The sequence below is a fragment of the Pteropus vampyrus genome, unplaced genomic scaffold (assembly GCF_000151845.1).
Source record: "Pteropus vampyrus isolate Shadow unplaced genomic scaffold, Pvam_2.0 Scaffold894, whole genome shotgun sequence".
Classification (NCBI taxonomy): domain Eukaryota; kingdom Metazoa; phylum Chordata; class Mammalia; order Chiroptera; family Pteropodidae; genus Pteropus; species Pteropus vampyrus.
This window is the reverse complement of record NW_011889675.1, coordinates 69794-87314: the sequence shown is the minus strand read 5'-3', so window position 1 is coordinate 87314 and position 17521 is coordinate 69794. Positions and strand designations below refer to the sequence as shown.

General features: G+C 34.5%; 1 protein-coding gene across 1 annotated transcript in view; it reads left to right on the top strand.

Moving 5' to 3' along the window:
• Window positions 1–7923, top strand: part of IL13RA2 (interleukin 13 receptor subunit alpha 2) — a 34281-nt gene extending 26358 nt beyond the window's left edge. The window contains exons 6-10 of the mRNA XM_011386070.2: window positions 1308–1492; window positions 3063–3208; window positions 4576–4720; window positions 7002–7117; window positions 7873–7923. Coding sequence (XP_011384372.1) covers window positions 1308–1492; window positions 3063–3208; window positions 4576–4720; window positions 7002–7117; window positions 7873–7923 — 643 coding nt within the window. The remainder of the gene's footprint in view (window positions 1–1307; window positions 1493–3062; window positions 3209–4575; window positions 4721–7001; window positions 7118–7872) is intronic.
• The last annotated feature ends 9598 nt before the right edge of the window (window positions 7924–17521 follow it).

The following is a 17521-nucleotide window of genomic DNA, read 5'->3' as shown; positions in this document are numbered from 1 at the left end:
TTGGCCACATTTCAAAAGGGATTTTGGCTGCTTTTACAGATAATGCCACATTTTGCATTGCAAGCTTTTCTTTAGGAAAATAAATGAGGTATTTGTTGCTTTGGAAATCAGTAGGGAAGTCCCCCTTAATTCTCATTAGTTTTATGGGAATAAAACTTTCAATGATATGGTAACATTTCTTGTCTAAGAGAAAGGGAAATTAGATATTTACTTGCCAAATAGTTCCTTTTTTTTTCTTTTTGACCCCCGTTGACTTTTCTGAAGTTGATCTCTTGATGTGTACTGTATCAGTCAAGAAGTTTCATTTGTTTTATTAAATATAATAATATTTTGTAAATCTGCTTTTAAATCTGCTTTCTTCAAATATAAGTTTTCTAGTATAATATAAAAAAGGTAGTATCGCTTAGCATAAGTGTTTTTGCAAATGACAAGATTTCATTCTTTTTTTATTGCTAAATAATATTTCATTGTAATATTCCATATATATAATATATGTATCTCACATCTTCTTTATTCAGTCATCTATTGATGGACACATAGGTTGCTTCCATATCTTAGCTATTGTAAATAATGCTGTAATGAACATAGAAGTATATATGTCTTTTTTAATTAATGTTTTCATTTTCTTTATATAAATATCCAGTAGTGGAATTGCTGGATCATATGGTAGTTCTATTTTTAATTTTTTGAGGAACATCCATACCGTTTTTCATTGTGAATGCACCAATTTATAATCTCACCGAGAGTGCATGAGGGTTGCCAGAGGAGAGGGGGCTGGAGAAATGGGTGAAGGGGAATAAAAGGTACAAACTTCCAATTATAAAATAAATAAGCAATGTAGTGTACAGCATAGGGAATGTAGTCAATAATATTGTAATAACTTTTTATGGTGACATCTGGTTAGTAGATATATCATGATGATCACTTTGTAAGGTATAAAAATTTGTACACCTGAAAGTAATATAATATTGTGAGCCAGCTATACTTTAATAATAAAAAAAATAGGAAAGAAAGACAATATCATCCAAGATTATCTATATAAGTCCCTGGTTTCCTTAATAGGAATCTTGTTATTTGATTCACGAGTCCTGTTGGTGAGTCTGCCTAACCTTGCATTATCTTTTAATCTTCCTTACTGTGGTATCCCTAGCAATTGTTATAAGATCTGGGACATAGTTAGTACTTAATAAATGTGGCGTGTTATTAAATAATTTTTAATTCACTTGATATCTTAAGATAATTGGAAATCGGACTTCATGATACAAGAATGTATCATTAAAACAATTCTTACAAAACTTTTTTTATAGGTATGAAGGCTTGGACCATGCATTACAATGTGTTGATTACATCAAGAGTAATGGAAAAAATATTGGATGCAGGTTTCCCTATTTGGAGTCACCAGACTATAAAGATTTCTACATCTGTGTTAATGGATCATCAAAATCCCAGCTTATCAGACCCAGCTATTTCATTTTTCAGCTTCAAGATATAGGTGAGGTAAACAAGCAGCTTCAAGATGTTCCTAGTTTAAGCCGTTTACAAACACATGGAAGAGAAGAGATAGACATAGAGATAGACATAGAGATAAAGATATAGGGATATAGAGAAAGAGATACCTACTGAAATGCAAAGCCAGAAAAATGAGGGCCAACAAAGCATATGAGGAAGCTCTTATTAAATATAAAAGTTTGGAAGATAAGGAATTGAATGAAGGGTAAAATGTCACTTTCATTTAGAACTCAAACTCTATTTCTCAGCTTCAAAAGTTGGTCTGTTATATAGTATTATTGTCTAGTGTTAGTGATAGAGTAATTATGGAATCACTTACTTCCAGTCTTCAATAAGCAAATGCTTGGATATTTTCTAAGTCTGAGTTCTCAGCTGTAACAATTATGACAATGACAGATTCTAGAGTCAGCCATATCTGGGCCTGAATCTTGGATTTACCACTTTCTAGTTATATGACTTTGGGCAAGTTACTTTTAACATTTGTTTCAATTTCCTCATGAGTAAAATGAAGTTAATAAAGGACCACTTCATAAATTTATTATGAGATATGAATGAATTTTTTTATGTAAAGTCCCTGGATCAGTGTCTGACATATCATAAGTTCAAAAAAAGTGTTAGCTATTAATAAAAAAATAGTGGTAGTTATGGTTGTGGTAATTGTTCCTAATGCTACTGTAGGGGCTAAAAACTTTTCTTCTACCTTTTTAGGTTCTTTTGTCTGGTATAATAACTAAATTGACATAAGTGAGATTAATAAGAGAAAATCAAATTTTATTTTGTCTATATGGAAGCCTCACATAGACAAGAAAGGTCCAAAGGCAACCAGGCAATTGAAGCTTATGTGCCATCCTGAGCTAAGAACAAGAGGGTAGGGGTCTAGAACTTCAAAGGGAAGGAAAGTAGTTCACAGGAAGATGGGAAGAACAAATGTTTGGTAAAAAGATGTTTGTCATGCCATGCAGAGACAATAGGACACAGAGAAAAATTTGAACAAACATGCTCTGCCAGCTCCTCCCAGCCTACCCCACCTAGCCCATACTCTTTTGTAGTTATCACTGATGATAGCTTTCTTCCTGGACCATGTCCTCTTTTTAAATTCTTTTAGTGAATTAAGGCAGAGGTAAAAAAAAATAAAGAAAAAGAAATAAAAAGAAAGAAAACTTTTCCTGAGTCTTTTGAGTCTTGATGGTCTTCAGCTCAAAATAATCCACGTGCCAAAGTGGCATATTTTGGGGCAGCTTATTCTGCTTCTCTTCACTACAAAATGAAAAAAAAAATGGCTATGATGATTTAGATCATCTAACTTTTATCTTGGGCTTAAATATGTGTCAGTAGATGACTTATTAAAAAATAATTTCCACAAAAACTCAATTTCTTAATTAACTAAACTTGGTTAGTAAGCAACTTTGATTTTAATTCACGTCATAGAGAATAGTCTCAAGCCACCTGACTAATGCTGGAGGCTTAGGTTACTAAGTTTCCCTAACTACTGGTTATGGTTACTGCTAAACTTCAGTTACCTCCATGTTAAAAGGTTTCCTTTTTCTTTTCAGTTAAACCTTCACCACCAGACTATCTTAGTATTATTGTGAAGAATTCAGAAGAAATTAACCTGAAATGGAGCATACCTATAGGACCTACTCCAGCAAAGTGTTTCATTTATGAAATTGAGTTCACAGAAGATGATACTACTTTGGTGGTATGAACATTACATTTATTTGGGATAATCATAAACATAGCTTTTAAATAAAATAGCAAACATGAGAATCAATCAGTTGCTATCCACATGAGGACTAGAACATGACAGTTATCCTAGTTTAATTTCCAGCAAATTAAATAATCTAATGGACGAAAGAAAGATTTTTACAGTCTGAGAGTATAATCATACCAATTTTAAAGCTACATAGGACCTTAAAGATAATCTAGCAACTCGTGTCCAATATTGTGTCAATAAATTAAAGTTGCCAAGTGTGTGCATAAGATGGATTATGAAGATGGCTCAAGTAAAAAAGAGAACAAAACAAAAAACACAAACAAACATAAAAATCACTTGTTGAGGAACAACCATCAAGTCAAAATTAGAGTCTGGCAGGGCTACCCAAGAATTGCTTGTAGCAGGGAAAGGGGCTAACTGGGGAAGTAGGTAATGGTTGCAAGACTGCTCCCCACATTATTATATGTTAATTTTATGTATTAGTTTCTAACTCAGAAAGTGGTGGAGATAAGTAAGTGAGGCATTAGTTCTAATTAATTCATACCATAAACAGATGAAAAAACAGGGAGTTGAGCTGATTTACAAGTCCCAAGGAAGTGAATTGATTTACAGTCAAACTACATAACTAAAATTAGAATTGAGATCTTATTCCCAGTACACTTTCACCTATATTACATTATGCTGGTTCCCAAGAAAAGTTACAACAAAAGTAAAGTTGTTATTTTGGATGAGAAACACTCTTCCACTCTTTGAAATATAAAATTGAAGTAATCTCTTCAGTGATTTTTTTTCCTTTGAAATCATCCAACCTTGTGTATTCTCATATCTGAAAGGGTAGTTTCATGCCAATTCCTGATCACTGCTACTCAGGTATTATGACAGTTAACCAGAACAAGAATAAGGAAAAAAAAAAGCTTTATGTTTATGAATTTTATAGTTTTCATAGAAACAAAATTTGTGATGGCTCTGTCTTTTTGTTTAATTCAGTGTATGTAGCATTTTCAAGTTTATGGAATCTGAGAAATTTGAGATAAATATAAATACTGGGTGTCATAAACAACAAAACTACCTAGGAATTTTGTCCTGTCACACATGCCCTTTACTACAACTGATCCATTATCACTATAGAAAAATTTAAGAATATAGATAAGGAAAGGAAGATAAAATGAGAATAAAAAAGTAACCCACTATACAGAGATAATCATTGCTAGGAATTTAGTATATATCTTTTTAATCATTTGATGCATATATTTTATGTAACAAAACCCACTTTGAAAGTGACAAAAGAAATAGGATTGGTCTAGCAGCAATTACATCAAATAATGGCATCTTATTTTTTCCTTGGTTTTCAGACTCCCACATTTGAAAATGAAATATATATCACAAGAACATCAAATAAAAGCCAACAATTATGCTTTTTAGTGAGAAGCAGAGTGAATATTTATTGCTCAGATAGTGGAATTTGGAGTGAATGGAGTGATAAACAATGCTGGCAAGGTATGAACATTAACTAAATAATTAGAGCTATTTGTAAGCAAAATTAATGTTCTTTCCGTGTATTTTATATTTATGGAAATCAAAAGGCTCTTTCCTGTAGTCTATAATCAGAGAAGATAAATTAGCAAGCATTTCAATTTAACATAGATTTATGGAAAATATAATATTCAGTTTTAACTAAGAGCAGTTAAACTATTTGAGGTCTTGTTATAGTTCTATTGTGAACATTCTTGTTTTTTTCTCAATAAAAAGAACATGCTAGTTCTTTTTAAGGTGGAGCCCATTTTAACAATATTTTCCTATGCTTTCAATTTTTAAAAGAACCAAAATTTTAAATCCAGGATCGATCAGCATACACTGGTTTTTAAGTGTCTAGTACTATGTCTAATGAATATTTTTCTAATGTAATCATCAGTAAAATGCATATTCCATTCACTTGTAACACTAATTTAAAGAGACTTATGGTAAAAGACATATTTAAATAACATAAACTAAAAAGGCTTGAGAGTGAGGCAAAAAATTATTGTTTTTCACAGTAAACTAGCTTTATCAATAAAGATAACTAATAATTATTTGAAATTAAATTAACTTATCATTTCTCTTTCAGGTATATAGATATGTACATACATATACATATATAGATACAGACAGATAGTTGCATTCCTCTCAATCATTCATCTCCTTTCATGTTATTCCATTATACTAAAATTGCTGTGTCGCTATTATCTCCCTACTAATATAATGGAATCATTGTTTTCTTTTGTTCATCAAATATTTATTAAGCACCAATTATGTGTTAGACTTTTTTAGGCATGTGAGATATAGCAGAAAAAAAAATCCCTGTCTTCACAAAATTTGTTTTGTTCCCAAGTTGAGTAGAGATAGACAATAAACAAAGATACCAACTATATCATGTAATCATTAAAGGCCATGGAGAAACAATAGGCAGATAGAGGGAGAACTTAATAAACTAAGAGATATATTGCATCAGAACAAACACTTATTGATTCTACATTTTTCATTTTGTCACTGCTGTAAGAGATCTGGTTACTCTATGGAACTAACATTGAAAAAGTCATGTCCTAAATTACATCTTGTCATTGGTCAGTGCATAGTTTAAAGTGGATATCCACTTTAAATACATAAATACATCCTTTTATGTATTTTACATACAGTGCTAAACATGATATTGATGGCTGAGATTTCTTTTTCCCTGATGGATATCTTTGGTAAAATCTTAATAACTTTGAGATTAGGAAAAAAGAATTTCTTGAGATGCCCGTAGTCTTAGTTTTTTAGTATCTCTTATTGGATGTTTTGAGGTATAGAACAATAGGATAATATTTTTTTTAAATGAAACTATATCTTCTCTAGGGTTGACTCTCTATCTAGGGAAAGCAACTGGAACCCTAGGAAAGAAGCCTGCTTTCCCACTGTTAATTTTGCATGCCAGAAACTTAAATTATTAGTCATTTCTCTGAATTATATCCTTGCAAATCTTAACTGAATTGACCATATAAATTTGACTTAGTAGAAGATAAGATCCTAAGAGAATAAGGCAAAGAAATAGGAGAGGTTGGGAGTAGGTTTAAGTATAAGTATGGGCCTAGGATTCAGGATGCTCTGTACTACTACTTCAAAACAAGTAAGAGATATTAGTTTGGAAGGACAGACTTTGTCTACTTTTTCAAGTTTGTCTAGCAATTGCTCATTTTTTTTGCTATGCAGAAAAACCATTAGAACTTCATCTCTAAAAGAAAATAAAAACATCTCTTTAGCTACTAAAATATGAGACAACTTTAAAAACATGACCTTTAAAGACTAGTTGCATTATTCACACAGGGACTTTTATTGAAGATCAACTCTTGTTCACTACAGCATTATATGATATAAACATTTGACTTATTGAGAGTTAAGTGATACATATGTTTATTCAACCATTTGGCTATTTTTTTCTCATTTTTTTTCCTACGAAAAATTTACAAGGTCAAATTTTAAACAAAGTCATATCAGATAATAAGAATTAGGCTTTGGGGAGTTATTTTTCTAAGTGAAATGTAGAAATGTCACAGTTCAGTAAGGTAATTGTTCTATATAAAGAGTACACAAATGAAAAGAATGCTATACTCAAACATAACTGTGGTATCTATGCTCTGGCAAAGATGGCAGAAGTTTCTGAGTTAAACTCAGTTTTTCACTATTTACCAGATTATTTATAAAATCAGTTTCAAAAATAATTGCAAACATCTAACTCTTTCCTTTTTTTGTGATTTTCACCTAGGTGACATATGGAGGGAAACCTTGTTATTTTTCTTGATACCATTTGCTTTTGTCTCATTATTTGTTTTGTTAATAACTTGTATGCTTTTGTATAAGCAAAAAGCTTTACTGAAAATGGTAAGTTGTATAACATTATAATGTTTAGTCTGAGATAGTACATAAAAAAGAATGCTCTGCATTTAGGGCCGATGGATCCAATTTTGTAATTTTGTGATTTTGTAATTTTGTCTATGCAGTGTGGGTGTACAGTTGACGTTGTATGGATTGTGATGATGTCTTCAGATAATATAGCAATTTAAAAATTAACCCTAAAAAGCTACATGTTGCAGTGAATTTACTTTTGTTGAAATAAAAAAAAAAAGCTTTAGAACATGAAACTACCTCTAGATTAGGGAAAATATAAGAAAAGAGTTACAGGATTGAGAGAAAGGATAGAATGACTTAAAATGGACATAGACAGAAATGTATTTCTAGTGTTCCACGAGCAAAAGATCACAAAAATTAAAAACCACAGTGCCTACCCTTCAAGACCTCACATTCTATTTTGGAGAGATAGAATTCATACAAAAAAACATAACCTGCATTAAGAGTTGATTTTAGATAATTGCTATTTGAGTTCTACAGATAATGTTATAGGATCAGAAGTTGGACGGATCACTATGGGTTGGTGGGCTTTAAGAAGAAATATTGACTTGGAGAAAAATATCCTAATGCCAGTCTTTTAAAGATAAAGAGAAATGTAAATGTATATGAAATGTTTCACTTTATTTCTCTGATGAATGCTTTATTGCCTATTCCTCTGAGTTATTACTCTAAGAAATAGTTTGTGTTATTAAATGACTATTAATAATGGAGCTCTTTCTTAATTTCAGGTTTTTCATACAAAAAAAGAACTCTTTTCTCATCAAGAAACACTTTTTTGACTCAATAATTTTGTCTTATGGCCAAATGATAACTATGAGCCCTATTAAACAATTTTTTTTCTCCAAATGTTGAATAAATCTTATTTTAAAAGCATTGTATTCTAGTAGGCGTTAGAGTATTCAAACCTTTAACTAGTAGTAAAATTTCTGGATTCTATTAATGAGGTTTTTTCCTCATTAATTAATCCATGGTGAGAGTGCTGCACATACAGAAGTCAAGGGATGGGTCAGATTCTATTCAGTGATGTATTAATAAAACAATGTAATTTTGCAACTTGCACTAAGCTAAGCCATAGAGATATTGTCAAATCTTGGAGGACAAGAGTTTAATTTTTAGGAAATTGCACTTGAGATGAAGGTATTCACCACGAATAAGGTTGCTTAGCTTTAAAAGTAACCTATGGAGAAGATTAATGAGAAGCAAGAAATTTTAAATACATTCATAGTCTAAAAATGTGCTTCACATTTAACGAAAGAAGCGGGAAGAATGTATTGCCTAAAAGGCCGAAAATAATGAAATGAGTAGAGATCATATATGAAACATTCAGATGTCACAAACTACACAATAAAAGTTTGAGAGTTTCCTATACTAGTTGGCAGGCAACATTTCCTACTTTTTGATGGTGTGATTTTTTTTTTTCAGTTCAGAGACAAAAAGGCACAAGCCTCTGAAAGCTGGAAGAATTTAAAACGTATATCCAACCTGCATACTAATTGACCATTGACTTCCAAGAGAGAATGTGGCAACCTAGGGCTAGACAGTTGCTTTAAAATTTAGGAAATAATGAATGAACTACAGATTACAATCAAGAGATAAGGTTTAATCTGGACCAATTTCTGTTTAATATTATTCAGAGTCGTTCTACTTTGGTTCACTCACCTATAGAGTGGGCATTAGCTAGGAGTCTATTATAAATGCAGAATCTCAGACCCCAACCCAGTCTGACTCAATTAGCAAACTGCATTTAATAATGTCTCCAGGTGACTCATTTGCACATTCAATTAGAAAAGCACCAATATACAGCAAATCATTGAAAAGCATCTTTTCATTATAACATTAATGTAAAAAATTGTTTCCCATCCCTGTTTGCTGTCTGTGTGGAGTTTGCACATTCTCCCCATGTCTACATGGGTTTTCTCCAGGTAGTCCGGTTTCCTCCCACATCCCAAAGATGTGCACGTTAGGTGAATTGGTGTGTATAAATTGCCCCAGTCTTAGTGAGTGAGGGTATGTGTGTGTGAGTGTGTCCTGCAATGGAAGGGCATCCTGTTCAGAGTGGGTTTCTGCCTTACACTCTAAGCTGCTGGAATAAGCTCCAGCCACCTGCATCTGAACTGGAAAAAGTGGGCCAGGAAATAATATTCATTTATATTAATTTTTAAAAAATGTATGTATAACTCATATTTATTTAAATGTTTAATATTAGATGTGTTTGGGTCTTTAGAAGTTTGGTGATGTTTGTGTTATTCATATGCTGTGGGAACTTAACTCTTGTTTATACAATTAGCCTTTGGTAAAATTGTTTTCCTTATGTTATTTCACTTAAAGTCACACTTTCCAAGACTTATCAATGATGTTAAGTGAGGATTTACTGTACAGCACTATTTTATGATGGAAAATACTAAAATAATGAAGAAGCAAGCCCACGGGCAGCATAACTACAACTTTGACTGTCATTGTTACTGATCATATATGTTTCTAAGAGAGGAAAAATAGCTAAAACTTTGGTGTGTAGGGGAGGAAAAATAATTTTTCCTTTACCCTTCTAGATTCTTGGTTGTGCTCTACCCTCCCATAATAAAAGACATTTCAACAGGAGAAAAACAAAAAGAAGTTTAATAATATGTGTACCTCCTGTATACATGGGAGAGACCCAGAGAATCTGAGTAAGTCTCCAAAATGGCAGAAGCCATCACCTTAAATATCATCTCCACCTAAAGAAAAAAAAGGTTTTTAGGGTGGAGGGAGGCCAGTTATGGGAAGTTACCAGGAAAAGCATGGTAAATGAATGTATGGTTGTTATGCAGAGTTTAGTCATTTGCCCTCTACATTGATGATTCTATAGAAATTTAATTATCCTTCTCTTGGTGCAGAGAGACAGACACCCTTGCAAATAAAGATTTCTCTTATAAATGTAAATTTCTCTTACAAAAGGGTAACTGTCTACTCAGATTCCAGAGCTTTTCCTATGTCTGCTATTTCTCAAAAACAATCAGCCTAAAATAATGCTTATGCCATGGAGGCATCTTTTGGGGTGGCAAATTCTGCCCTTCTTCAGGTGTGAACTAGAATACCATAAACTAAAATTAATCTTAAATTGTAATAAAGAATACAAAGCATTTATTGAACAAAAGGAGCTTCAGTCCAGGAGACACAGATTCAAGTAGCAACCTAAATTGTGCTCCCCTGATGAAAAGGGAAGGCCATCTTTTATAAAGTTCCCATTCCAGTTTTATGCAAATGAGGTTTCCAAATTGTGTGGTTCCAACTGGTTGGTATAGATGCAAATGAGAATAAATTCATGTAGTTCTGATTGGATGGAGCAGGTCTCAGTCCTGTGGTAGAAAAGGAAACCAGAGCTTTCCTGTAGTGGAAACAAGCGAGCATAGTGCAGGAAGCTGGGAGTTCAGTCTGAGGTTCTTCCCAGTGTACAAAGTGGGTAAGGAGCCAGTGTGAGCAAATGGCTGCTAGACTCTTATTATTCATAAAATCGGGCCCTTGGTTGACTGTGGGAAGTCCATATGAGCAGAATATTCCTTCTTGTGGTTCATATCAAATGAATCTTCTCAGGTTCCACAATTCATTTATTTTATTATTTTATTTATTTTATTAAAATTATTGAGGTGACATTGGTTAATAAACTCAAATAGGTTTCAAATATACAATTCAATAATATATCATATGTATATTACATTGCATGATCACCATCCGGAGTTAAATTTCCTTCTGCCACCAAATATTTGACCCCCCATGCCTCTATCTATTTAACTCCCCCCTCTTCCCTTCCCTCTAGTAACCACTAATCCACTGTTCATATCCTTGATTCCCCATTTGTTTCTCTTGTCTGTTACTTTTATTTCATATCTCACATATGAGTGAAATTATATGGTTCTCAACTTCTGTCTGACTTATTTCACTTAACATGATTATCTCATGGTCTATCCGTGTTGTTGCAAATGGCAATATTTCATCGCTTCTTATGGTTGAGTAATATTTCATTGTATATATGTACCATATCTTCTTTATTCAATCATCTATCAAGAAAGGCTTAGGTTGTTTTCATGTTTTTGTGGTTTCCTATAAAAGTCTCAGTTCACAGCAAGGCCAGTTGCTGTCCTCCTTGGGCCTACAAACATGGGAGACCCATTAAAAAATTACTGAAGATCGTGGGCAGGGTTTTTTTGTCCACCACCAAAAGTTTCTCCTGGGATGCATGAACTTTGTGTGGGCCGCATGATCTGAATGCTGTTAGTTACTGTTGAATTTGTGTCTCAAGGAAAGCACAAGATGGGACTGGGTTGCCTGAGAACAGGCTTGACACAGATAATTTGTGTGTGAGGTATGGTGGCGTCTCAGTGAGACACGGCAGATTATAGCACCAGATTTGCTGCCAGTTCTGAGACTGTGGCCTCCCACTAAAGTCGCAGATACTGAAAGACCCACTTCCATCTGAGATGGACCACAAACCCCTACAGTCCGCCCAAACAATATTGTGTCTCTTGCTGGCAGTGGTGATCTGCCCACCACTGTTTTCCCCGAAATTTGTACACTGCACTAACAGGTCTGTTGCTTGCCCAGAATACCAAATCTTGGAAAGGGACAGGGCAGAAGAGTCTGCTTGTCAACTGGCTTCGAGTACTTTGTGGTTTGGATGGGGCGGGCTCTCAGTGAAGCAAGGGCTATGAGGCCAATATTATCTCTGTGTTACTACAACTTCCATGTCTGCACATTCCCACAGAAGTCATATTCACAGTCAGACCAGCTGCCATCTGGGGTGGTCCCATGGATCTCTGTGATCCCCCTAAGTGATATTGCAACTCATGCATGCAGCAGTGATCTGCTCACAACTGATTTTCCTGAAATTTGCTCACAGCTCTGAAGCCTGCACCAAAATGTTACCCTCTGGAAAGGGGCAGAGTTGGGGCAGCCACTGTGGATCCGCCCCGGGCAATATGTGTTTTGGGTAGGATGAGCTGTTCTCCCCAGGCCAATGTAGCTTCAAAATTGTTCATGTGGGAGAGGGTTCAGTACAAGCAAGCGGTGTCCACCTGTTGGCTGTCCCATAGGTGGGCCCCGAATAAGGCACAATGCGGCTGTTCATCCAGCCCTCATTCTGGTGCCATATAATGCTGTCTTTCTCTGTATGTACTTGTGTGAACCTCCATCACTCCAGTGGTGCCCAAAGTGTGTGTCCACCAGCAAGACAGCCTGTGGGCCCTTTAAAGGGGCATCTAGGATTTCAGCCTCCTTCCATCTCACCCGGATGACCAGAATCCCCACAGATTTTTACAGTCAGATTTTTTGGGAACTCCCCTTTCCCTGGGCTGGCATCCTGGGCCAAGGCACCCCTGTATTGAGCTAAGATCCCTCTATTTTTCAGGGAGACCTCTGCAGCTGAATTCTCCCTCCTGTTGCTCCACCATCATACATGGATGTGAGCTCAACCCAATTTGCAACTTTGTCTCTCCTACTGATTTTGATGTGGCTCCTTCTTTATAGCATCAGATGTCTCTGTTATAATCAGCAGAACTTCAGGTGATACTCCGTGTTGATTACTTTATAATTTGGTTGTAATTTTATTGTGGTCCTGAGAGGAGTCCAATCCCACTTTTACCTAGTCTGTCATCTTGACCGAAACCACTCCTCTTTCATCTCTTATTTTTTTTATTCATGTTATTTCTCTTTTTTCCTTAGTGAGTCTAGCCAGAGGTTTGTCAATTGTATTCATCTCTCAAAGAACCAGCTCTTTGTTGCATTAATTTTTTTCTATTGACTTGTTGTTCTCAATTTTATTTAATTCCACTCTAATTTTTATTATTTCCTTCCTTCTGCTGACTTTGCGCTTTAATTGTTCTTCTTTTTCTAGTTTTTAAGATGTAATGTTACATAGTTTATTTGAGATTGTTCTTGTTTCTTGAGATAGGCCTGTAATGATATGAACTTTCCTCTTATTACCACTTTTGCTGTGTCCCCCAAATTTTGATATGCTATATTTTCATTCTCATTTATTTCTACGTATCTCTTGATCTTTCTTATTATTTCTTCTATGACCCAGTCATTCTTTAGTAGCATATTGTTTAATCTCCAAGTATATGTGACTCTTCCTGTTTTCTTTTTACAGTTGATCTCATTTCAAAGCATTATGGTTAGATAATATGCTTGGTATGATTTCAATCTTCATAAATTTATTGAGGCTAGTTTTGTTTCCCAACATATGATCTATCCTTGAGAATGTTTCATGTGCACTAGAGAAGAATATATAAGCTGCTGTTTTGGAATGAAAGTCTCTGTAAATGTCAATTATGTCTAATTGGTCTAATGTGTCTTTTAAGGCTGATATTTCCTTATTCATTTTCTGTTTGGATGATTTATCCATAGATGACTGTGGGGACAATTCTTTACTATCATTTGTAATCAATGATAGGAGGCACTATCATTTCCCTAAGTAGATGTATCCTTGTTAAATAAAACCCCAACAGTAATATGAATTGAAGTATAAAATGAATGGCAATTTCTCTCAAGCCAGTACTTGCTGAAGTTCTTCTTAGAGGAAGAGAGGAGTGTGGAGGGAAGAAGTCAAGATTAGGCAGGGAAATGGTGGGCAACCTCATCCTTGGGGGTCCGAATGGGTCTTGGGGACCCAGTATTTCAATTCTCCTGCTCAGAACATGCACAACAAGCTCTACCAGAATTGTTATCTAGTAAGGACTCACTGCCTGATGTACATAAAAGCCAATCCTATGACACCTGCTTTTGAGAAAAGAAAAAAGCTTTTATTGTGAAGTCAACTGGCAAGAAGACAGGAAGCAAGGCTCAAATCTGTGTCTCTGATCCAGGGTTCAGGGCAATATTTAAGGAGCTTCAGGACCAGATCTTCCTGGACAACAAACCTTTTGGTTCTGAAAGTTTCTGGAATTCAGGTTCTGGTCATGTCCTGGTCCTTTGGTTTAGTGTTGGGGAACAGTTAAGGGTTCACAAGTCTTACTTGTAAGTGGTGTACCCAAGCTTTAAACTTTGGTTCCAGGACTTGTTAAAAACAAGATAAGACCAGTTTGAGCTGGTTCTGCAGTTGTAGAATTGCTTCAATAAGTGGACATAGCAACCAAGTGGCACTAAATCTAGACAGATTTGCAAAAGGACCTATAGAATTTCTAGCCTGCCAGCTGTGTATGATTATTAACCTTTAAATAATATGGCCTAAAATTTTCTGTAATTGAACTTTTTGAACTCTCATTTTTTTATTTTTGCATTATGATAGTGTTTTAAGGTATTGAATATTTCTCAAATCTTGGTACATCGACAGTGCCCTAAGTGACAGTGCCCTTCTTGTCCACCTGTCTTCTGCCACCTAAGGCTGCCCTAGGCTCTCACTTTTACCTTAATTCCCTAAGACCTTCCAGCAACTAAGGAATAAAACTTTTCACATCAGGCATCCCCCAAGATCCTAGTCTAGGGCAAAAGTGAATGAAGATGGCTTCATGGGTATATGTCCTGGATAATTACACAGGATCTCATCCTTGGATGCTAGGGAAGGGCCTCAAACATGGGTTAGTGATTTCCTGTCACCACTTTGAAATTCTTAATTTTTGAAGAAGGGGCAACATATTTTATCCCTCATTGTTTCCCGTTAATTTTGTAGCCACTCCTGAGAGCTAGCATCATTTCTGATCAATTTGCTCAGGATGTAGCATTAAAAAATTTTGGACATCATCCTCTGTTTTATTTATATTGGTAAACTAATTATTAGAATCTTAGAAATTATTCACCTTCCACCCATCTATCCACTCATCCATCCATCTATCCTTCAATCCAGTTCAACATTTATTGTATACATACCATATGGCAGACACTGTGATAGTCACTAAAGATACAGTTATCCAGCCTGAGACAATCTTGAAGAGGATAGAAGTAATGTCTATTGAGTGTCTATTATGAGTTAACTTTTATGTTAGGTGCTTTATATAACACTATTTCAATAATCTTTCAATCCTCACCACAATCTGAGATATATATAAGGTACCCATATTATAAATGAAGAAAAACTTAAATAATACATCTATATTGCTAGGGCTAGAATGGAAATTCATTATTATTTCCATGCTCAGAACAGTTTCAGGCTCATTCACTCTAAAATGAAGTTATTTGAAAAAGCACTTATAGAATGTTGGCATGAAGAACTCCGTTGTCCCTCTCGGTCAATAAAACAATCATAACTGGTGAAAATTATTTAAAAAAACACAATATTTAGAGTATCTAGAAATTGCCCTAAAAACCTACAACAAATGGACAAACATTTATTTGAGAAAATCTAGTAAACCTTGGTACAATCAGCTATGGTCTGTTGCATTTGAGCATGAATTGTCCTCCTACCTTTCCCAGCTCAGTGCAATGGAAAGTCTATTCCTGTTGGGTGTAGCAAATAACAAAGGTCTTCCTCTTTTTCCACGTCCCAATTTAAGACTTTGATTTCTCTCTAGGAGGAATTGGCCACCAGCATTCTTTATCCTTCCCAATTCTGTGTTGCAGAAGCTCTAGTCCAGACAAGGGACGTCTGAGGCTCCCTTCTTCCATCCAGGTTTCATTCATAAGACAGAAACTACCCCAGGCACAGAAAATTGAGAATACTGGGCTCCAGTAATCACTCAGTTTCTGTGTAGGGCAGAGGTTCCATGCTGGGAGAGACAAACTTAGAAGACCAGTGATGCTCTCCTCTTCCGGTACCCCCAGACAATAGTGTTTCTTGTAATGGGTGACACTGCAAGTGTAAAAGTTCCCGCCCCCATTTCTGGAGCAGTAGCACAGAGATTCTGCATGAGAGAGAGAGTCAGGCCATGAGAACAGAGAACTCTGTAGTTCTCCATAAATGAACTGATTTTATTTGGAATAGAGTCTGAGGAAGTTTAAATCTAAGGATGCTGTAAAGAAATGCATATTTTGCTAGTGAGCAAGCATAATAACACAAAAAGGCAGAAGAAGAGAAGGGCTATATAGAAGTAACATTTCTATATCTTACTGTGATTGAAGTTAGTATGAATCTGAAGTAGTTATGATAATATGTATACTGAAAGCCCTAATATAACCACTAAGAAAAAAAATTTAATACAGTGAACAATCAAAGTAATTTAAGTGCTATACTAAAAATATTCACTTACAAATGAAGGCAATAAAGAGGAAAGGAAATATGAAAAAAGATGAGCCATAGAGAAAACAAAAAGTAAAGTGGCAGTCATAAATCCAATCATATGGATAATGATATAAAATATGACTGAATTAAACAATCTAATAAAAAAAGCCAACAATTTGAGACTGGATAAAAAACGAAGACCCAACTATATGTTATCTATAAGAGAAACACTTTAGATTCAATAACATTAGGTTTTAAGTGAAATGACTGAAAAACATGTAACATGCAAACATCAACCAAAGAAAGCAGAATTGGCTATACTAATGTCAAACAAAAAGGATTTAATTTTTAAAACTGTCAGTAGGGATCAAAAAAGACATTTATAACGAGAAAAGGTTGACTCCATCAGGAAGACATAACAATTACATATGCACCTAACAAGACAGACCAAAAATACATGGAGGAAAAACCTGATAAAGTTGAAGAGAGAAATAGACAATTCAATGATAATAGTTAGACTTTACTAACCAACTTTCAATAATAGATGAAACAACTAGGCAGAAGATCAACCACAAAATAGAGAACTTGAGCAATAATATAAACCAGTTGGATCTAACAGACATCTATAGAACAATTTATCTGACAGCAGCAGGATAAAAGTCTCCTTAAGAGCACATGGAATATTCTCATTCTCCAGGATACACCATATGCTTAGACATAAAATGAACCTAAATAAATTTAAAGTGATTGAAATAATTTAAACTGTGTTCTCTGAACCTAATGTAATAAAATTAGAAAACAATAAAAAAATAAAAATTGAGGAACAGAAAAATATGTGGAAATTAAACAACACACTCTAAAAAACCAAAAGGTCAAGAAGGAATCACAAGGGAAAGTAAAAAGTACTTTAAGAATAAAAACGAAAACACAACACATGTAACTTATGGGAGGCAGTTAACGCAGTGCTTAGCAGGAAATTTATAGCTATAAATTCACATATTATAAAAGAAGGAAGACACTGGAAAAAGAAGAAGGGCAAACTAAACTTAAAGTTAAGTAGAAGATAATAAATAACAAAGATTAGAGCAAAATAAATGAAATAGATAATAGAAAACAATAGACATAATCAACAACCCAAATGTTTGTATTTGGAAAAATCAATAAATTGACAAAACTTTAGATGTATGAAACTAAGGGAGCAAGAAGGCAATTTCATTTCTGTGTATCTGAAGAAATTCAAAACACTAATTTGA